At 39.7% G+C, this 23965-nt stretch overlaps 1 protein-coding gene across 1 annotated transcript in view; it reads right to left on the bottom strand.

Annotated features, from left to right (window-relative positions):
• LOC104276189 (proton myo-inositol cotransporter-like) overlaps window positions 1-23965 on the bottom strand; it is a 45262-nt gene that overhangs the window by 5656 nt on the left and 15641 nt on the right. The window contains exon 4 of the mRNA XM_009872415.1: window positions 19786-19911. Coding sequence (XP_009870717.1) covers window positions 19786-19911 — 126 coding nt within the window. The remainder of the gene's footprint in view (window positions 1-19785; window positions 19912-23965) is intronic.

Raw genomic sequence — 23965 nt, 5'->3', positions numbered from 1 at the left:
ATACTAATAATTACGATATAATGTACTAAAATTTTGAATTTTGTCCTGCATTAAGTGAGCAGCTGTGATGGAAAGTTGATGAGCAGCTACCCATCATCGCTCCCCAAACTGAAACACACAGAGGAAAACGTCCTGTATACGGCTGTTGTGGTTTAACGCCAGTCGGCAGCTCAGCCTCACACAGCCCCTTGCTTCCTTCTCCCCAGTGGGATAGGAGAGAGAATCGGAAGATTTTTAAAGTGAGGAAACTTGTGGGTCGAGATACAGACGGCTTAATAGGTAAAGCAAGAACTGCAGCTCAAGCAAAGCAAACCAAGGAATTCCTTTACCTCTTCTCATGAGCAGGCAGGTGTTCAGCCATCTCCAGGACAGATAAACTCCGTCCCAGCCAAAACTAGCACCAAGTCTTAGGAGGGAAATGATGCAGAAACGTACCAGTGCAGAGAGTTTCTAAATACCAATGGACTGGGTAACAGTGATATCAGCATAAACTGTGAAAACACACCACACCATTTCCTCTGAAATTACTGCCAAAGTGAAAACACGACAGCACTACAGTGAAAATCTTTACTGTGAATTTCTTTCGTTATGCGTTTTCCACAGATAATTTGACACATAGCTGTTCTAATTAGTGAAAAACCGACCTGCCAACAACTGATGCAAACAAAATCAATGGACTGGAAATAAATCAGAACAGCAGTAGATTTCTAAATTACAGGCATTATATACTTGGTTTCATGATCACAGAATCCATCTTTTATCAGATATGGTCTGTAGTTCAGAAGATCTAGAGCTTTGGTCTCCACCTCATTAAATTACCCTTATACGGCACATAAAAGCAGGTAAGAGAAGAAAGGCTGGTGTGGGTGGTCTAAAATGTTATTGCTAATAACAAAAGGATGAAACAGGTTAAGACCATTTTCTTGATAATCAATTCTAAATTTTCCTAATACTTGAGCTAATTCGGCTGTAGACATTCTCATTTGCAACTCCAAAAACCACAGCCAGGAAAAAGGCTAGGCAGTACGTAGCACAGGCAAGTAAGCACAGAACAAGACAGATACCCAGCTGGGTTTCTCCTCATATTTTTGCCTTGTTGTACAGGACCGTGTAGCCCTAAAGATATGGCTTTGGTGGGAATTAAATGTTTCATTCTGAACAGTTCATATATTTTTAATATGAAACCTGCTGACTTCTCATTGTCTTTTAAGTCCTTTAGAAGCATCTTAAATGGTTTTAGATTAAAAGTCTTAAAAGGTCAAAATTCAAATCGAATCAGGGTAAGGAAATAAATTACTTTTTAAGAAAATCACTAATGTGATCATTCATCTCCTTAAAATGCTTGTTAGAGCAGGCATATTTCAAAACTACACATTCTGCTCTGATATAAACTTCAACACAAATTACTGATGGTACAGAAAGATTTTAAACCTACTTCAGTTTCACTAATCCCCTATTTCTTTGTTCTAACAAAACTACTTAAGGACTGATCTTATGCCAGACTTTTGTGTCCAGGTTATCGAGATGATGATAATCTGCAATTTACCAACTCAGTCTCTGGTGTAATGCAAATATATTGGATCTAAATAAAAAAAAACCTCCTCTAAAGAGATTTTTAATGTCTCCTGTGTAGGGCGCTGACTTTTATATCATGCCAGCCCAACTGAATGATACAAATTTATGTCAAGCTTATTGACTCATTTTTTACCTGAAAGCCTGCTCATGGAAAGGACAGAGGACCAAGCAGACAGAATTTAAAGTACCTGCTGTTTTGATTGAGAACAGTTTTAGTGGAAGATGCTTGGGAAAAACTAAGATTATATATCCACAAGCAATTATTCATCCTGTGGAAGCACCTGCATCTTAATATTTGGGCTCGTTCTCTCCAAGCCCCTCTTTTTCTGCTAAGGATATTTAGTTGTCTGAACAGACCACTAACTTTTTTTAATTACTTGAACTTTAACAAGGCACCAGATCAACTGAGTAATAATTTAGTGGCAGTCAGACATGTAACTAAGGGGAACTTTGCAGAATGTCTTGATTCTGTCCCTCAAGTGGCCTCTGTAATCCACCTATATGCATTAAAAATAATTGCATTATCATAACACACAGAAACCAGTGAGATCATAAAGTATAGTTCCACCATAAACAGTATATTCTGATTTGAAGAAAAATCTCTGCTTCTTTCAGCGCTTGATTTTTATCTATACATAGGGTAAGACACTATCTGAAACATCGAGCAAAGCATAACTCTTTCCTGAAGGCGAACAGATTAATCTAATCCCAACTAATGTCTGAATCAACACTTCCTAAGCTTTCTTGCAGTTCCCTAGCTACTGGCTTCTGTGCCTCAGAGAATATGCACTGTAGCTCCACATCTCTCTGGAGAAGTCTGCATCTACCGCTTTGACTTTGTAGTTTACACAGAGAAATAACTCATCCATTAAACCAGATGTTGCTAATAATATGCAGATGAAGCTTCTTACACCAGATGATGGCAATTGAAAAAAACCAGAAGAACAAACAGATGCAGCCTTGAAAAAATGTACCCATAAAATTTCATGGTATTCAGCTAGACATTGCTTAACCTTCATTATATAAAACTATCAGCAGCATTTTGGGACACTCATTGAAGCCATTTGCTATAACTGGAAAAGAGTTTTTAAAATATTTTCATGCACTTCAAAAACTTGGCAAAATAGTTTAATTCATAGAAAAAAAGCAAACTGCACCTCAGCAGATTGCTGAAGAATTTGCATATGACTGAAAACCAGTCTCTGTCACGCTGAGGCCCCCTGATATAGGATCTGGATTGACAAGCCAAGGTCAGTGGCATGAGGTTCAACAAGGACAAGTGCCAGGTCCTGTCCTTGGGCCACAACAACCCCCAGCAGCGCTACAGGCTTGGGGAGGAGTGGCTGGAGAGCTGCCAGGCAGAGAGGGACCTGAGGGTGTTGGGGGACAGCCGGCTGAACAGGAGCCAGCAGTGTGCCCAGGTGGCCAAGAAGGCCAACGGCATCCTGGCCTGGATCAGGAATGGTGCTGTCAGCAGGAGCAGGGAAGGGATTGTCCCCCCCATACTCAGCACTGGTGAGGCCACACCTTGAATCCTGTGTTAGGTTAACAGTTGGACTCAATGATCTTAAGGGTCTTTTCAACCTGAATTATTCTATGATTCTCAGTCATTTCAGAACACACATTTGCATGAGACTTAGTATGCTCTTCTGATTTACCTCTATTCCCGGCCATCTGGTTACAGACGAACATAATTTTTCTTTACCTTATTGTATATTTAGTTAAAAGTCTTTAGAGAGTTTGAATTAAAACATTTGCATTTTCCCAAGCTGAGACACTTCAGCTTTGCAACTGCATCAGAGTTTGCCCAATGAATAAAGTGTTGGAGATGTTATTCAGTCTGAACAGACTGAACAACAGAGTACCAAATGATTGAAATCAGAAGTATTTTTTTCCCCCACAACAAATGGTTTTCCAATATTAAACACATCAAAGGGATTCTTCACTGTGTGATGTTCTGGATGTGTCAGTATCGTTGTAGCCACGTATTAGTGGATTCCGAAGGGTGGAGAAGATAGTTGCTGTGTCTCTTGCCAAAGGCAGCAGCTCAGGTGTCTGACGGTGCCAGCCAGGACATTCGCCAGCTGCGGGTCTGAGCAAGTAGCTTTTGTGTTTGAGATTAGACAGATTTTTGTATGTGTGATTAGATAACTCTAATCTCACAACGAAAGATGTTCAGCCTGGGATTTGTTTCAGGGCTGAAGGTTCTCCTTCATGACCTTTAAAGGTCCCTTCCAGCCCAACTCATTCTTGATTCTATTGCTGTATCCTACTCCTGTCCTCTTGAAATTCAGCCTGCTACTCCATTGGACTTCTTTTACCCTGCACTGGTGGCTTCCAAGTCCTGCTGGCCACCTCCAGGCTGCTGGCTACCTTTTCCCACTCTGCTGCACGCCAAAACTGTTTCAGGCTTCATATTTCATAATATCTACCAGGAGAGGAGGGAGACATATCTCTGCTATTACCAGAACACTGAATGACAAGCATCTCTCATCGTCTTTCACACTCTCCTTACCTTGAGAAATGGACTTAAACCAGGAAAAGGCAGAACAATGCTTATATCTAGTGTTAAAGCCCAGTCACCTTAGATTTCGCAATGCCCAGTACGCACACATGCACGCCAATCCCAGCTATAGCACACTTGAAAACCAAGAGCAGAAATCAGCAAATACCTGGTTTTCTTGACAGAACATACAATTACCTTAATCACACTACACATAGACCGACTTATTTTTCTTCCCAAAGCTTCTTCATACTCTTCTGAAGTGTCAGATGGCGATAAAAGTGTCAGGAAACATCTGAACCTCTCTGTGCTGTAGAGAGTGCCCTATCCTAGTCCTAATTCTGATCCTGAGTGGATGCACTTGGTTTATCCCAGTACAAATTAAAACTAACGAGTAATCATTAAATTGTATGATTTAATAATAATTCAAACATTTTATTAATAATGCATAAACTTATTAGAGGTCACATAACTATGAAAAATAATCATTTTTTCACTTAACAAACAACTAGCAGTCATACCTATAGAATTTTAATGGCCAGACTTCAAATTAACAGAGGATCAAAATGCAAAATCTTAATTAGTTTTGAGTATAAGCATCTCAGCTGAATATCAATGCATTTCTACCTGTGATCATTTTAACTAATGTAATCTTTAGACAATAGGTCACAGTTTTGAAATATTGTCATGTGTTTCTTTTTAGCATTGGATGCTTTCAGGTACAAAATTATTTGTTCCACTGAGGGAAAAAAAAATATGGCTTATTTCTTTATTTTTTTGTTGAAAAAGTAAAAATGGACCAAATTTTTAACAACAGAGACAGAAAGAAAGATTTTGTTTTATTTTGTTTTGGTTTTGTTTAAAAAAATCTTTTCATATTGTTTTCTGGAAAACGATTATTTAAAATTTTTATTTATGTATTTAAAGAAAATGAGTAATTTCTAAAAACGATTTGAACAAACCCCTCAAATATCGATATAAATTGCTGCACAAACTGAGTGCTCAGAGGTCCAGTCCATATCCCTGTACATCCAAGTCTAAGACTATATTCAACAAACAGTCAGCAAAGGTAAATTGGACAACATCCAGCTAAGGACTTCACTGGTTGAAATTGCAGCTGTAAAATTAGATGTGGTATTCTCAAGTTAAGAAACCATGACAAAAACCAACTTATTTTGTACACCCAGGAGACTAAAGTTTGAAACTGCAAAATTCATGGACACTAACAGCAGTGAGTGACAATTCTAAGATGAAAAATGAAATACTAGTGTATATGGCAAATATACAAAAATACCATCTAGTAATTCTTTGTGGACAGACTTCATAAACTTGAGTAAATAGTTTTAAGACAGAGGGGGTTTTTTAATATATATTTTGAATATCTTTTTCTCAATTTAAAGACTGATTTACTAGCTTGATATGTTGATACTTAGTTGCATAAAATCTTTCTTCAAAATACCAGAGAAAGCTTCACTGGAACTAGATGTCATGCAAGGCTAAAGTTGCACCAAGGTAACTTTAAAGGAGAAGCAGGTCCATATCTGCAACATGTTTTCATAAGAAGACACAAGAATACATTTTCGCAACTTTAAAGATAATTTTGTGCATTTACAAGCTAATAAAAAGTATAAAAAGCCAGCGATGAAGAAGTGCACCATTTCAGGTAAGGCTCAAAAGGCAACAGCAGGCAAAATAAGTTTTCTGTCCTTTTTTCTCCTCCCAAGGACGTACTCCAGTGGTTTACAGACAACTTACATCTGCATACTTTAAAGACCAAGACCTTCAGTTGTTTTCCCTGCTTTTTCACTTGTAGAATACAAACCCTGATCTCAAAAAAATAACCACACGGTGTTTCGCAAGCACACCACTTATCTGAGAGTCTATGGAAATACTCCTATGTCATAGGTTTGAGTCTGGCAGGTTTTTGAGAAGCAGAGAGAGGAGAGCTCTGGAGGATGACTCGTGAGAAACTTCGAGAGCATCCCTGACCCCCAGGTAGGAGTTGGAGCCACCTCTGGCCAGGGCCAGGTAAATCAGTGCCTCTGTCATCAAGGTATTTAAGAGGTGACCCTATTGTTCTCAGCACCTTTTGGTTTCCTCTGTCTTGATCTGTCCTCTCTTTGTGTTGGGGAGTTTTTCTCTTGGAGGAGGGAGAGGTGAGAGGAGATCAAAGGAACATAGTCCTGAGAAGAAAGAGGGGGAGAAGGGTCCTGGAGGAGAAGGAAAGGGAGAAGGCTGCCTGAGCAGAACCTCTCCCTAGAGCCCCGCGGTGGCTGAGATGGCAGGAAGGGGACTGCCTGTCAGCTGAGGGGATCAGCAGCAGCGAGGACAGCCAGGATGTGACGGTAAGAGTAGAGCCCCTTGTGAGAGGGGAGAGAGATCGAGTATCAGTGGGGCACATGCCCAAAGTGATCTGTGGCCCTGATGGACTCAGGAGGAGGAAGAGGATTGCCTCCTGGGAGGTTGACACCATGTGGCAGGAAGGAGAGACTGCGAGGAGCCCTCTTTCTCAAGGAGGAGCTGCCATGGACCATGAGTAATTGCCCGATAGACCAAACCTCCTATGCTCTGTCCCCGTTGTACTGATGGAGGGGAGGAGGTAGCTGGGAAAATGGGAGGGGTGGGGGAGGAGTGTATTTAAGATTGAGTTGTATTTATTTCTGTATTCCTCTCACTATCCTGCTTCCATAAATGGTGGTGGTAAATTAAATCTATGTTTTCTCTCCAAGTCTCTCTGTTTTTTTTTACCTGTCCTCTTAAACAGTAGATTATTACCTTCCCTGTCCTTAATCTCAACCCTTGAGCCCTTTTTGCTTGAGTTTTTCTCCCTTCACAACCCTGTGGGGATGGGGGTGGGAGGAGGAGTGAGCTGGAGACCGCATGGTTCTTTGTGCCTTATCTGGGCAGTTGGCTCTAACCATGACATCTTTGTATGCCTATAAACCTTGGGTGTGTCCCTTTGTATCCACAAGCAGATCCTGTAACTAAAGTTTGTGCCTTTACAAGAGGTTGTGCCTGATGGCCCACAGAGATTTCACCTCTCACCACAAACCTTTGTTCATGTCCCTGAACAACTTTACTAACCTTAAATGTTTTACTTCTTTTCTTCACCTTGTAAAACAGATTTTACTATGGGCATGGGCACATGGAAAGCCCTCATAAGAAATGGCATCTGGGAATATTTAATTGCTTGTGAATTTTAAACAACACAAGCACAAAGCTATTCTTGCTCGACAACCAGCAAAAAAGGTAGCACAGAGTCATTCTGGAAATAAAATGAGCTATTATTTCCCTCCTGGCAGCTGTCAGGGTTGAGAAAGACTCATGGACTTGTGACCCCAGAATGTGCTTCAGAGTTTGTTTAGTGGCTTTCCCGTGGTTATACAGAAATGGTTCACTTTTGGAACAACCAGCCTCAGCAACGAGCATGCGTACGCACCCCCGCCCTCAGTCAGTCATTGCTGGCTTGCCTTATTTCTTGGAGGGAATGCTCATCAACGATTTGGCCGTTTCTTCTCACAGACAAACCTTTGGGGAATCTCAGTGCTGAGCATTAACCAGAAGGCGACTACCAGTTACCTTGGGGGGCTCCTGAAGCTAACCTGTGCCATGCGATGCTTTCCACCAAAAACCAGAGATTTGGTCACTCTATCACTCAGAGGTACCTGCAGGCAGGCTTCATTCTGTTTGAGCTCTTTCAGGACAAAAATGCTCATAAATGTAGGACTCTCAAGCATGTTTTTGCTCAAGGCAGACTGGCATTTAGCATCCGTGAGGTATTAGCATATTAAATATTTCGGTTGTGTGCAAACCCGTCTCTGTAGCTCGGCACTCCTGGCCTTCCACTGGGCTGGAGCAGTTCTGCTGCTCCCAGTGTTTTTCTGCTCTCGCACATTCTTTCTAATTGTATCTCCTTGCAGCATGACTACTCAATAATTAAATTACTGAAACAAATTGGTCTGAAGATTATGATTTCAAATGCCGCGTTTTATAATTTCATACAAGTTTACAATAAAATGAATCTGTATGTAATATTTAATCTCATTGGTTTTTTCACCTGATTTTACATTCAATTTACTTAATCATTAGCATTTCAGAAGTTCTTTTGGTTATAACAGGATCAACTAGCTGCCTATTCACTGTAGAAGTATCAATTCTCCCAGGAGACACCTCTTTCCTATGGTATATGAAAACAGATCGCCTCAATGAATACTGGTGGAAAGGGCTGAGCTAAAGGCTCAATAATAACAAATATCAACATTTTAATATTAATTAAAGCATTATTAGCAGAACAGTGTGCAAGAATTGCCAGCATGATGTAACAAAGTTTATTCTATGAAACACAGGCAAAGGCCAGCTGCAAATAAGGAGCAATAAGGAACAGCATCTTTTACTCTATCAGTCAAGGAACTACAGGACAGCACAAGGTCAAAACTTCAGATTATCTGATGTTAAGTAAAATGAACTCTATCCAGACTTCTTGTTCCTACTTACACATATAAGTACCCTTTACCGACTCTTGTGCCGTTCACCATGTGCCAGTAGCATTATTGAAGGAATGTCATCAGCAGCCTTTGAGTTACATCTCAAAAGCATCACTTGAGTTACAATTGCTGAAAGTAATTCTAAGCCCATGGTCAAAAAAGACTGAAGATAAAGAAATTAAGGTTTTTGTAGTAACTCAGTGTGAAGGTTAACTTAGTAGAAACATTCACTAGAATTTGGAACTTCAACCTCCAAATGAATCAAGTTCTATTTTACTGTTACAATCTCATTTTTCTGAATGCTTCCAAACATTTCAGAAAACAAAAATATAACAGAAAAAAATTATTGCTTTTAATTACTCCAAAGTTGCAGATGTACAGAGGTACTGTAAAAAATATACTTTGATGTTGAAACCTCAAATATGAAGTTAGTAGAGGATGGCGAGATTTTATAGTTCAATGTAGAAAAACAAAGGAAATCTCACCCAAGCTCCAAACTCAAGATGCAGATGGGACGTGCTGACATGCTCATAACACAGCACCCGATGTGGGACTGAATGGTGAGCATTACCAATTCAGTTCATAACCCAAATAACTTATTTGCCAAGTTCCAGTCCTGAAGCCCCCGAAAGGCTACCTGCCCTGCAAGCAGGGCAACCAGTGGGCAGCCCGGGTCAGGCTCTGCTGCTGCAGACACACTGCTGAGATTTTAAAGCCCCTTCTTTTATTGCTTATACCACACAGCAGTCCCTGCACCTTACGAAGTCTGCCAAACTGTCACCGTGCAGAAATGATTTTCCATAGAGCTCTTAAAACCACAATCAACCACATATGTCAGTAGGAAGCAAATAGGGAACAAGGTACTTCTGAAATTTCCGCTGAAATCAAGAGGAAAGTGTGTGGGGGGGATAAAAATTATTTTCTGACTTTGTTTTTTTTTAAAACCTGAGACAAAAAAATGTAAGGACAAGGAGTTCAAAATATAGATCAATATTACATATATGTGCATACCTTTTTAAGCACGTCCTATTTAATTTTCAGTTATTGACATACATATAAAGTTTGTTTTTCAATAGTTCAAACAGCAACCTTTTTTTGGCCAACTTAACCTTCCCTCTGAAGTACTCAGCGGTCACATTCAACTTCTGTGGCAGCAGTTTAGATACAACTATTACATTTTAACTATTGCCAGCAACTGCCTTTCTGCCACGACAACTGAAATCTATCCAGACTAAAAATTTGAGATCTTGCGTCCGTTGTTTTAAATAGATAATGGAAGGGTATTTTTTAAAAGGAGCTTTTCCCTGACTCCAGTAGGTGGCAATAGCTCTGCCCTTAAAAAGCTCAGAGAAACGGGCACTTCAGCAGGGGAATGAAGCACCACGTCCCTGCCCACACGCTGTCCCCGGGAGGCTCTGAATTAAATCAACCAACAGAGCTACCCAAAGAATGATGCCTCCATCAGCAGCCCTAAAATCCACTGGAAACCATTAATGTTGTAACTAAAAATGGAGCCCCAAGGAGATGTAAATAATACCCTAAAGCCACTCATAACGAGATAATCATTTCATGCCTGATTTGTGAGAGTGAGCACTTAACACCGAGTGTCACTCTGCTTTGGTTTGTGTATGCAGGTGCAATACCTAAGCGAAACCTAAGGAATTTTACAAACTACAGACATGATAAGTGGTTACACTACCTCTAGTTTATGACATTTAGAAACACGTGGTACCAAGTTCTTCACTGGTACATGAAACTCAAAACTTGGGATCTGGCAGTAGAATGACTCAGCAGAAATCAAAGTAATCATCTGTTTTCCATGGCCTCTAACAATTAAAAAGAACTTTACATAAAGAAGTACTTTTTAACAATAGTTATTTTGCCGAGAAAAATATGCTATATGGGAACATACATCATCTGAATCACAGGTCTGAAAAACTAAATAATCATGCAGAACCTCAAACTTGTCTCTCATTATCATCTCTGCAAAGCTAATGTGACAGCTGTGAAAAGCTACAGGAAAAAAGGGAGTCTGTACATCACACAAGCAAGAAAAAATACCCAAAGTGCTGTGGTTTAGAAGTATGACCTGCCATCTAACAGAATGCCCATTTCCTAGCCTGTACTAACGGATGAGCTGAGTTAAAATAAGGCCATGGCTTTAAATCAAATTAATCAATAATTCCAGCTCATCTTGTGCTAGTGAGGGATTGATGTTACTGCCTCCGTTCTCAAGGAAATGAACCACACATGCAGGCAGCACATACAATAATTTATATGAATTAAACTCATCAAACATATTGAATTATTCAGCAGTCCTAATGCAGAAATGTGTTAATTTATTTTCCCTCAAAAAGAAAACAAAACACATTCTGAAAACTTCAGCCTTTTCAGAGGGGAAAATATCACAATTTTACTCTGTCAGATGATGTGATGATTATACTTATTACAGAATAAAGGTGTGTAAGACTTGGATTAAGGATACCATTAAAAGTACGAGATGCTGTATGGAGGTCTAGGCTTGACCTTGCAGAATGCTCTTTGTTAATAAAAATCCCTAATCACATGCATATTTTAAAAATATTTTTCACCCATAAAACAGAGAAAATTTCAATTTAGCAAATCCATTTCAAAGTGTAAAAACCTCAGGAAACCTGCAGAGACAATTTTCACTGAGGATTTTTATTTAAATCTGAACTTCAGAGTCAATAATCAAATACACTTGAAAATTGGATATACCCCCCTCTCAGAAAAAAAAAAAATTCACGTGCTCCTAAATATGAGTCAGTTCCTTTTGCTTTGGCTCCAAGGGACAAGAGGAAACTCCCAGCTCTCTCCTGGTAGGAGCTCCCTGCATGCTTATACTCTCTGGTGAAGCATCCTCTTCCTCCTCCTCCTCCTCCTCCTCCTCCTCCTCCACCCCTCAATCCAGCTCCCTCAGCTGAGAAGGACACGGGGGCCACACTCTGCTCCTGCCACGACACTGCCCAAGGAGAACCCCTCAGGTAAGGCATGGATATCTTTCAGTCTGTCCCTAAAAAGATGAGCAACTGAAGAAGCTAGTTAGCAGCAGGCTCCCATAGGTAATAAATTACTCTTTTCTCCAATATACATTTCATAAGAGAGAGAGAAAAGCTGCAGGAATTACCCACATACTCTAAGCACACTGACGAGAGACTGCCAATTCTTTCATACACACTGGCATTCTTTCCCCTTTGGTTCTCTATCTGTCTCCTTTGTCAACTAGAAGCAAACATGTTTTTTTAAATGGGAAATGAGTATTTTCCTTCTAGTCCCATCTCAGCTGACCAGAGAATGACTGAAATGAGCAGAGAGAATCATAGAATCATAGAATTGTCAGGGTTGGAAGGGACCTTAAAGATCATCTAGTTCCAACCCCCCCACCATGGGCAGGGACAACCCCCGCTAGATTAGGATGCCCAGAGACCCAGCCAGCCTGGCCTTAAAAACCTCCAGGGATGGGGCTTCCACCCCCTCTCTGGGCAACCTGTGCCAGGGTCTCACCACCCTCATGGGGAAGAACTTCTTCCTAACGTCCAATCTGAACCGATCCATCTCTAGCTTCAATCCATCCCTCCGAGTCCTATCACTACCCGACATCCTCACCAGCTTTTTTGTAGGGCCCTTGAGATACTGGAAGGCCACAATAAGGTGCCCTCGGAGCCTTCTTTTCTGCAGACTGAACAGCCCCAACTCTCTCAGTCTGTCTTCATAGGAGAGGTGCTTGCTCCTTCAACAGTACGTGCATTCAAATTTAAAACACCACAGCATCTCTTCCTTGGACCACCTCTAAGTGATGAAGAGCACTGACTCAAACATTTTTCCACTTAAATAACACAAGTTTTCCTGACACAAACCATCATTTGGAAATGTTTTCACTCAAGGGCCGCTTTTGCTTTTCTGTTCCAGTTACCTCAATGCTATAGCATCCAAAGTAGTTGTTACGAGTAACCCAAATAGTTGTCAGCATCAGTCTCTTTATTATTCTTTATCAGAACGCCTCTTGAACAGTAACTTACAGTAAGATTTAGAAGCAGCCAAAGAGCAATACAAACGAACAAGTAGAGAACAAATGTAATAACAATGTTTCAAACAGACCTGTCCCACTTTAAAATCCTGTTTCGTGCTGGGATTCTCCAACAAAATGTTGTCTTCAGCATATAAACTAAATGTTTCCAGAGTCAGAAAGCATTTATTCGATAACAGGACTGGCTAGGAGTATATTTTGTCCTTCCTTTCAAGCATCTGGAATTTGCCACTGGTTGAGTAGATATTATGAGTTAGAACTATCAATAGTAATTGGTAAGTAATTACCCTAAAGGAATGTAAATAGTTTCAGTTTAGATTATCTTGTTGCTCTGCTCATTATTTTAGACCTAAAATGTAGATACAACATACAAAGGACCGTGATCATTCAGGCATTCAATTCAGTCAGAAATAAAATAATAAAAAATGTTTTTTCCCCCTTAAATGTGAAAAGAAAATAAATGAAGAGACTGTATGTTCTGTTAGAGTTCCAACAAAATACCACCCACAATATAGATTTTACCATACTTTTAAATGCTTAAAGAGATCTTATTATGGTTATCAGGCCCAGGAGGAAATAATTTCCTTTTAAAAGAACTCTAAAACGCTATATCTGCAAGATTTGTGAGGAAGAGTGGCTGAAAGGATCAGAACATTAAAATTGCACATATTTTGCTATCTACTCCTGCATCACCAATAGCACAAGCTTCATCTACAACTGAGGACACAATATTCTGCATCACTTTATCCTTTTATTCTCCCTACTTGTTCCTGCCAGTTAGCAGAAGTGACATTAAAATACGCATACGCAATTTCTTCTACCTCCCTGGCTCTCCAGAATCACATCAGTATATGCAACCATCAGACTGTGATTACACTGTCTAATATCCTCCTCCCGGAAAAGAACTTGCACCTTAGAGTTTAGGCTGACAAAGACTGCAATGAGTTTCAGACCTTTTTTACATTTCTGTTTTGGCACATCTCACAAATGTATACGCCCTGGTTTTGGCTGCAATAGAGTTAATTTTCTTCCTAGTAGCTGGTACAGTTCTGTGTTTTGGATTTAGTATGAGAATCATGCTGATAACACATTGATGTTTTAGCTGTTGCTAAGTGGCACTTATCCTAAGTTAAAGATTTTTCAGTTTCCCATGTTCTGCCAGTAAGCAGATGGACAAGAAGCTGGGAGGGAGCATGGCCAGGAGAGCTGGCCCAAATTAGCCAAAGGGATATTCCATACCAGAGAACGTCATGCTTGGTATATAAAGTGGTGGGAGTCGGTTCCTTCTGAAGTGATGAATATTTCAATTTAGTAAGCATTTAGCACATCGTCCAGAAAGAAATTTCTGTAAGACTCCTGGTAGTAATAACTGCAGCTCTTCTGAGTGCTGCTTACACACATGCTTACACACATTTTGCTACTTTCCTGAATTACTTACTCCCTCTACTACCTTTCTACTTTTCAAATGTGAGAATCATAATCCTACGTATAATCTTCATCTATTGATCTGAAGATTTAGTAAGAGAAATGGAAGTTTCTCCTCTAATTACTGCTGAATTAAGCAGCACTTTTCAATGCAGGCCCTTGTAGACTCCAAATCATCATTTCAGCAATAAAATCTTCTACCAATACTTAGTGCACAAAAAAACAAGCAATGTCTACCCATGGACAGAGGAGCACTTCATTCCTGGAAGGCTGTGCTGCTGCTAGCCTTTCTGTGGTAACAGGAAAGGTCTGTATACCCGTTCTCCATGATGCACTGAAAACAGATTCTCAGTCTTTAAATGTGTGAACACAGACATACTTTTTTTTTTTTTTTTTGGTATTAGTAAAGCAGTCACAGCAACTTTTACAACCACCACATTGCAAAAGCATCTTTATGAGACAGTGGCTAGCAAAACAAATCACAGAATCACAGAATCACAGAATCATCATGGTTGGTAAAGACCACGGAATCATCGTGTCCAACCATTAACCCTACTCGCAAGTTCACCCCTAGACCATATCACTCAACACCACATCCAAGCGATGCTTAAACACATCCAGGGAAGGCCTTATTGATGTCTATTTACAAGCAGCAAAAGGAACACGACATTTCTAGAAAAATCTAATGTCCCTACAAAGAAAAAGTATTCTCAGCATTTTAATAGTCTCATCTTCTATGCATTGGAGAATAGGCAGCATGTTATGAATGTAAAGCTTCCCAGAATACTCCCAAAGTTGTGACAGACACTGGCATCTCCCCTGTTGGACATAAACCAGGCTGTTGTCTGAGAACCCAGCTAATGAACTCCCATCTTTGTTGGTTTTTTTTTTAACCACTGGAATCTAGTTAGCATCCAGACTTGAACGCCAAGGTCATTAGGCACATTCCTGTGGTGAAAACTCTCCCGAAGCTGGGAACCAGGGTTTGACTGTCTGCCTGACCGGCTTCCTCATGTTGCCCGGGTCATTTAAATCCTTTTTTTCCCCAGGTTTCCAAGACACACTTAAAACTGTTCATCAAACTGACAGATATGAGCAACAGGCACACAGTGACACGTAACAGCTTTGCCGAGCTTCTGTAAACATCTCATGCTTGGGAGAGAACTGATCAGAGGAAAATTAAGAGCTTCCCAAAGGCAGAGCTCTTCTTACGCTCGCCTCTGCACTGAACGCCCTTAGGAAGGGGAATGCTCCTTTATCTTGACAACAGCAGGATTCTCCATGAAGCATTAAAGCCAGTGGTGGGAACATGTTCCTCTAACAAAGTTAACAGAAACAGCTAAAGAAAGCAAATCACTCGGCTCCTATCCCTTTATAGATTTCTGTTCCCAATCACCCTCCTTTGGGGACTGTGGAGACCTGCCAGCTAATTTGTGGACAGGATGGCTTCTAAGCTTGTCTCAGATCTGCAGATGATGTTATTATTTCTTCATAATTGTTTACTGTATAAAGTCAACATCCTTCTCTCCAGAGGGAGATTGCTCAGAGTCACTCAAGAGAGCCTTTTAGCTCACAGTTGTGGGTCTGCTGGGGCCTTGACAACACACTCATGTCAAGGTTAATGTCATGTCAAGGCACTATTAGCAGTTCTTTTCCTTGCACAGTTAATTCTTTCAACTGTAAGAATATTAATGAAATTTAAAGTTACTTCTAGAGCATTCTTGGCTGGCCTTTAGGGTTACTGCAATTACACCAACAAAAGTTTCAAGGTTTCTCAGAGTACTGTGGGAGTAATTGCAACTATGGGAAAAATTAGATTTTGGTTTGTGCTCTGAAGGCGCAGAACTGAAAGCAATCACCTTCCATGACCTCTCTCGTGTCACCTCAGCTTCATATTGGAACCTTCCCATTGCATCCCCATCTGTAAAAGCAAGATAATGCTTTTTATCAACTTTGTGTGGATTTTATAATTCGATGTTCATGAAGAAAACAGAACTGCAAGTCTTTCTGTGCTACTGCTAAATGCAAAACTTCCCTGTACCTTGGAGGACAGCGCCCCATGAGAGAACCCTCCAACCACACTGAGAGAGAAGACGCAGCTCTTCTTTTATTACAAAGGGAATAATTTAAGAATATTTTTGCTCACTGTTGAAACCATCCTTTATACATTCCTGGTCAGAGCTTGGAGGCAGCAAGGTGTGCAAGTCAACAGTTGTTTTGCTAACTGGTTCAGTAACACCAAGGGCAGCAAAACACCTGCCTGCAATGATACCCTGGGCAAGATGCTCCTCCAATACCAGTCAGCATTATGTAACTGACTAAATATTAAAAAATAAATCTCTATTCTTTGTCTTATGTGTATGATTTTAAAAGCGTACCCACACTACTCGTGCTGCTCCAAGGCCTGACATGGATTTGGTCAAATTTATTCTTACACAGTCTTTCTCCCCACCAGGGCCACTGCTGGCCACGAAGTTCCCCATATTCAAAAGAACCAAAATGCTATATTTCTTCCTGAAAAACATTTGGATGCTCTAATTGTCTCCCTAGGTTTCTATGACAACCACAGCAAAATAAACAGCCTTGCTGGCAGCCACGGGAGACTGAAATCTCTGCTCTCTTCCCTTCTCTCCCCAGAACTTCCCAATGCAGAACATATTGTAACCAAATAAATATGATTAACAATCATCTCAGAGTTGGTGTCTAGTACACCAGGCTGGCATTGGGGAAACTTCTTGCAAATAAAAATACATTACAGTATTTTATGATAACATTCAAAACACTGCCTGTTACGTCAGTATTATTGAAGTACCTGGGGACCGACTGTGAAGAACAGCACAAAGCAATAAATATATAAACAGGAAGGTTTACCATGTCAGCTTGTGTGGCTGCAGAGAGCTTTAAAAAAAATATGACAAAGCCTTCTCTGTTGGTGCCTCTAAGCACCTCTCACCTTGTAGGTAGATTACACATCAGGAATAGATAAGTCCCTGAGCGAATGTCAGGATGGTTGGGGTTGAGGCGGCTGCAGAGCGACGTAGCTGCGCACACATCGTGTGATGTGACTGTAGGCACCTCTCCATGGCTGCAGCTCCCAGCCTTCCAGTAGGAAAAATCATAAACATGACGCGATCACAGCAGCAGTGAAATGCTCTGCATGGCACCGTCAATCCGAGCGCTGTTTCTCTGAAGCTCCTGCATCAGGCAGGATAGTTGGAGCTGCTGCTTTTGCTAACGCTCAGGCAAACTGAGGTCCAAACAAATAGCTCAGGTCTTCCTTCTCTCCTGAGCAAACTTAATGGCAAAATAAATTGGCCGTATGAGGCCAGCGCAACTCTGGAGTTTTTAAGCCATTTAAACTCATTCAGCCAAAAAGGGATGGCACGAAGCCATCAGAACACACAGGAGCTACAAAGGGGCCGCCTGTGATAATTATGCTTATCAGCTGCCCATAGATCACAAAATCACCCTTCAAACTATTAAATGAGTTTCTGTTTGTAAAAACGCCTTGTATTTTTTTTAAAAAAGCTGCCACTGTACGTCTAGCTCGTGACAATTTAACTGTGAAATGAAAGACGGCAAGTCCAAGCATCAGCACGGCCGTTATTTCTTTGCCAGTGCTGTTAGTTTGTCGTAGGCACTTGTTCTCCCTGTGCTGCCAGACAGACACAGACAACTCCTGCTGCTCCGAGACACGCCTGGGGATGTAACTACACCGTTCACACTGCAGCATTCCTCTTGGTCGGTGGGGAAATCCTACGGCTTTGTGGGACTAATTTTTATGTAAAGCAGAGCCAGGATTTGAGGAAGGAGAGCTGGAGGCGGTGGTATGTGAATGTGAACCCTTGGAAGCCAAAATCTACAGGGATTCCCCCTGGGTTGATGGTTGGAATAGATCTTAGACGTATTTTCCAACACTTATGATTCTACAATTCCATGACCACTACACAGAAATACACGTTATCTGTGAGGAGGAGGTGGTTCCACAGGGCTCGGAAGGCACAGGAGGTGCCACCTGACATTTCATAGCTTCAAGAGCCAGCTTTTAGAAAATTAACTTATTACAGAGACCAAGTGGAGGCAAGATTAGCAAGAAATGAAAGAAACACTAGAAACGGAGGCAAACATACAATCTTTGGAAAAAGAAATGTGAATACTTCATTGGGTTTCTGTCTTAAGGTAGGACTTTCACACTAGTGACTACAAATAGAACAAATTTTAAATTGTTTTGTTTTCTCTTAAAAGATTTTGAACAAGGCCCTTATGCTATGGAATTATTGTACAATATGCAAATGTCATATTTTGCAATATGGAAAGGAAGTAATTTTTCTTTATTCATTTGCTCTAGTAGGTTGCACAGCAAGGAGTGTTACGTGAGAGTGAATCATGAATATCAAAGGACTGCTTAAAACTACAGTATATATGAAATGAATATTGACTCAGAATACAAAGAGAGATCTGTTACCTTACAAATACGAGCATGAGAGTCAGAGTGCTGCAGGGCACATCAAGATACTAAGTAATATGCAAGGTACATTGCATAATATGCCACTGAGGATAGTCAGAACAAGCAAGAGGGATGAGATTTTGTAGCTTTCACAGTTATTTATTAATAAACAGTTATAGCTCTAAAATTATTACAGAGGTTTTAAATTGGTATTACAAAGAATATAAGTTACCCTACTCTGCATCTGGGATAAACTAGTAGGCATAACATTGCAGTAGTTCTAAAATCAAAAGGAGGGTAATTTTTAGAGTAATTTTAAATTAATGATTGTCAATTAGTAGACATTCATACCTTCCAATCTCTGTCCAACAGGAATCACACAAGGCACTTGGTTTTAACTTCTGAGAAATACACATGAAGGTTTTAAACTAAATGAATTAACAAGCACAAACCACCACACAAACCTTTGTCTACTTCACAAGTATGTTTAAGGATTGTGGGTGGCACAAGTGAATTGTGGTGAGAAGGTTTTATCAGCAGTAATTAGACATTTGATCAGCAGTAATTATATAATTCCCTTGTGGCACTGAACCATTCTAAACTCTAATCCAAGCCCTAATAATTTTTAAAGTGTTGATCAAGCTTTTGCAGGACATTGATCCAACTCATAAAGCCATTCCTTAAGAACAGTCAGTACTTTAGAAAACTTGAGGATTGCTGTGTCTTCACAGAGAATCTCTGTGCTGCTTATGAAAAAGTGGTGTGATGAATTTTGCGGTTGCATTGGGACTTATCCATGAATGCAGTCATTTTTACACCTCACATACAATGTATGGCACACGAACAGAAAAACCTGTGGCCACAAGCCATGCTTTCATTGAACTTTCCAGATTTTTATCATTTCAGATTACTCAGCTACACAACTTGGTTTCTTTAGTGGGCCAATATTAAAAGTGTGGTTTAATTAAGGCATTTAAAATGAAAATTAATTCAGAGAGATTTAAGTGTATATCTAGAGCATATGCCACCTCACATGACTGAAGACATCAGGAGAAAGTATTGTTAGTGTACTTCTGCCATACTTTCTACGTGGCAGACTACACCAAACTGGGTGTGTCAGGGTCAAGATTTTTATTCAAAACAGTTGTTAGAATGTAATTACATGTTTTTGACAATGCCAAGTTATTTTTTTCTTCCAGAACATCCTAGGAGTAATATTTTTTGTAAAAGCAAAAGTGTTCTCAATAGCACAAAATACGCTGCCAGTAGAGCACAAGACTAGAAAATTTTGAAAATTACTTACCTGCCCCAAGCTGCTTTCATTGTAGAATCTTTGTCAACAGGAATGCATGAGGACTCTGCAACACTTGATTTATTCAATCTGTAGCAGAGACCACAGTCTGGATCTAACATACATCCATTACAATAACTGAAAGAGAAAGAAGCAAATACTTAGGCAACACTTTATTCACTTGCACATGTCAAAACCAACAGCATCGCCCAATCAATCTTGGGATGCACATAGTCAAGTTGTCAGGTTGGAGACAAGATAATAGAAACTTGCTTAAAACTAATACAGGCTGCTTTTGCCTTCTTCTGTACCCTATTTTGGCGGTTCAGTTGCAAATCTCTCAGTGACAGCTGATCAGGTTGTAAGAGAACTCACTCATGGAATGAATTTTAATTAAAAAAAAGACAGACTTGGGTAGAAGAGAAAGAATTGTACACCACACCTAATAACCAAGCTAGTATTTGGGCACATACAGATGTGAGAGTCAGTCTGAGATCATGATACCAAGTGTCTCCATGTGGGAACTCAGTGCCCGAGGTCTAAAACCTGCCCCTGAGACCAAACTGAGTGGGAATTTGGCACGTGAGCTGTGAAGGATTTCCAAAACCCCTTGTGCAGTGCAAGTTATCTGAAAGCTTCTGGCACAAGCTTCTCCAGATCTTGCAAATGCTCAAGACTGCTGCTACTGTGGCTGAACTACCCAGGTGTTCATCTTTCGTCTCAGAGATACATTCTCATCAGTAAAGCCCTTGATACGTTCTAAGGGATAACTTTAGGAGCTACAAATAGGAGAATGAAAAATGTAAAACATGGAGTAAGCCTTGAAATGTGAAAGTAAAATTAAACTTTGAAATGTAACATCCGGAAATGTATAATTAAGGTGACCAAAATAGCTTCAGCATATATCCCTGTAACAACAAAGCCAAGGAAATAATCCTTTCTGAGTGTGTATCTTTTTCATAACAATGACATAGTGAATGAAGAAATAATCTCCTTAAGCTACTATACCATTATGAGAAAAAGTAAAAGTAAAAAAGTAAAAGTTTCCCAAGAAACTAAATCGGTAGAACAGACTATACAGATTTAAATAGTCTGAAAGTACATGTTTAAAATCTAGTCACTCAAACTTTTCCTCCATGATGTTTCTAGAAGAGTTATGCTAAGGTCAATTCATATGGTAGCTGGCAAAAAAAGAAGGCTGGGAAACTGTTAAAACCAATGTATTTATTTGCATTTTCCTACTTCTCCCAAGTTTCAGAAATTTGTGTTCTTTGTTATATTAGAAAAAGTTGCATTTAATCAGCATTTAATAGAGAGATAAACTGCAGTAAATATTTTTACAATGAAAATAAAACAAAATTTTCAGGCAGAATTTGATTGTCTAACTGTAGGAAACATTTCTTCTCTTGCAAAGATAAATAAGACGATCATAATTCTGCAATTATCAGTTATGAAAGGAAAGGACAATTTCAATATTACATTAGTAAGACAGCTACATTTTTTTACATTAGCATTTGGACATCAATGGGCAGAAACTAAAGAGTTAACACAAATAAAAAACTGCAGATGAATAAAAATATGTTTATAAACCAAAAGTGTCTTTAAGTACGTAATTTTAATATTAAAAATGACTAAAAAGTTAAAGCATCTTCTACTGAGAAGAATCCTATGATATCAAATAGGATGCTGATATGTGATTTTCATATTGTAGAACAACTTTCATTCAAATTACGTTGTATATCAATGTACCTTTTAACAGCATGTCTAAAGAGACCCAAAGTGCTAGCACACCCAGCATGGCATTCTGGCATAGAGAATAGCCATTTCCAAACATGAACATGCTATCAAGTGCAGCAGTGAATTTTTAAGTCAACGATATGCAAATTGCATCCAATGTGAACAACATGTGCAAAATTTAACACCTTAAAGTGGTCTTTGGGAAACAATTCTCTTTGTAAAATCTCAGAATTCAAGGTCTCTCTACATTTATTCTTTTTAGGTTTTTACTTCAAGCAGAAATCTAGTCAAATACCCAACACCAAGCAGGACAACAGCAAACACAGGAATGCAGATGAATGAGAACTGGACACAGCAACGAGTGTCTTTATAGTGCTGCCAGCACAGGGCAGGATGGGGGCTGGATGCCTCATCATTTCCCTCCATGTCCTCACAAAATGAAATGGGCCCATTTCAGCAAGTCCAGAGGCGGCCACAAAAGTGATCAGAGGGATGGAACACCTTCCTATGAAGAACGACTGAGAGAGTTGGGGCTGTTCAGCCTGGAGAAGAGAAGGCTCCAGGGAGACCTTACTGCAGCCTTCCAGTACTTAAATGGGGCCTTTAAGAAAGACAGGGACAATCTTTTTCACCTGTCACAATGGGACAAGGGTTTGTGGTTTTAAACTAAAAGACAGTAGATTTAGAATAGACGTGATGAGGGTGGTGAAACACTGGAACAGGTTGCCCAGAGAGATGGTAGAAGCCCCATCGCTGGAGACACTCAATGTCAGCTTGGATGGGGCTCTGACAACCTGATCTAGTTAAAGATGTCCCTCCAGTGCATTAGATAACCTTTAAAGGTCCCTTCCAGCCCGACACATTCTATGATTCTATGACTGACAGAACTGAACTGCGCTGTCTGTTCTGTCCTTTGTGGCTCTCTCTGTGGGTAATTCCACATAATCTCAGAAGGTGTCAATTGGGAAGCAGAGGGTATCATATTTAATCCTCTCTGTGTATCCAGCAGTGCAGAAAAAAATTGGTAAATTTGATTATTGATTCCAGTGTTTGCCTACATGGCTATTAATTCAGCTGTTCCTTGGGTTTTATTGGGTATGCACAACTGTGTCTTGCAGTTGGCATCCAACATAATAAAGGCTGATGGATTTTATGTTATGCCAAGTGTCAGAGGTTACAGTTACTCATAACAGTTTAAATAATTGAAAACTACTATTTTCCATGGCTTGGTTATTTTCCACAGCTTTTCTGAAGCTTGTTTTTCAGGTTGAAAAGTTAAACAGCAAATATTTTAAAAACCTTTGCCTTTGGGTTAGGATTTTCTGCCATTAGCTATATAGTGAGTTCATACAATCAGGCTTTGACTTTAGGTTTTAGAGACAAGGCCAATTTATGTCAGAGGAAACCTAGAAATTCAATATATAAGACTTAAAGCCCTTTCAAATCTGACTCCCAGCTGACTTAGGGTAGGCGGCTGCTGTTCTGACCATCTAGCATTCTTCTGTGCCCTGTTTTATCACTGATATAAAATTTTTATGTTGACTTTGATGAGGTAGACAGTAATAGCTTTTTTTCAAGACAAAGACTGATGTCTTCTTCCTCTCAAATTCCAACATATATACATAATATACCTGTTTCATAACACAATGAAGAAATCTGTACTGGTTAACAAAGACTACTGAAAGCTGAAGATGCAGCATGAAATAAGCAAGGAAGGTTGTCTGGGGTTTTTTTACAGAAGCAGTTTAAAAGCAATGAAAAAAAATCAAGTGCTGAGGCTGTTTACTCTAAATTTCTCCCCCCAAAAACTGAAGTAAAATATACAGTCATTTCAGGTTTATGCTCCTCTTCACTCTAGCCCCATTATTATTTGCTAAACAAAAATATTTAAACAATTTGAAAATGAACACATAATCTTACATACATGCTCCTAGTGATGTAAGTAAATAAGGAGACAAGATATACCAGGAAAATAAATGTGCAATATTTATTGACATGTAACTATCTACTACAGATCTCCTTCCTGTCCTTAATTATACCTTTTATCAGCTCTACCCAGATATGCACAAATGTATGCCAGAGGATAAATCTTTAAAAACACTGATAATTCTTCAAATCTACACCACAGCTCAGTTATGGCCTTGAAAGCTCTACACCAGAACACTCCATGATGCCTATGTAGGAAAGGAAATTTGCATCTAATTATAAATGGGAAATGTGTTTCCTGTACTTTATCATGAAATATTTATAGCTGTGCTAAGGTTATGAGCTAGTATCTTGGAAATAGGTTCCTCCATGAAGAGCGAGTTGAAAATTCCCAGGCAGAATGGTTCTCAATCGGACTGACAACTCATCAAGATTAAAATACCCAAGAGAGATGATTTGATGTTGATGAAAGCAGGCAGCATTGCAACAGAAAGGCTTTACAACACGCCCAGTTCTCTCCCTGCTTACC

Source organism: Apaloderma vittatum, unplaced genomic scaffold (genome assembly GCF_000703405.1).
Source record: "Apaloderma vittatum isolate BGI_N311 unplaced genomic scaffold, ASM70340v1 scaffold1527, whole genome shotgun sequence".
Taxonomy (NCBI): domain Eukaryota; kingdom Metazoa; phylum Chordata; class Aves; order Trogoniformes; family Trogonidae; genus Apaloderma; species Apaloderma vittatum.
Note: the sequence above shows the minus strand (reverse complement) of the source record. Positions and strands in the feature narration are given on the sequence as shown.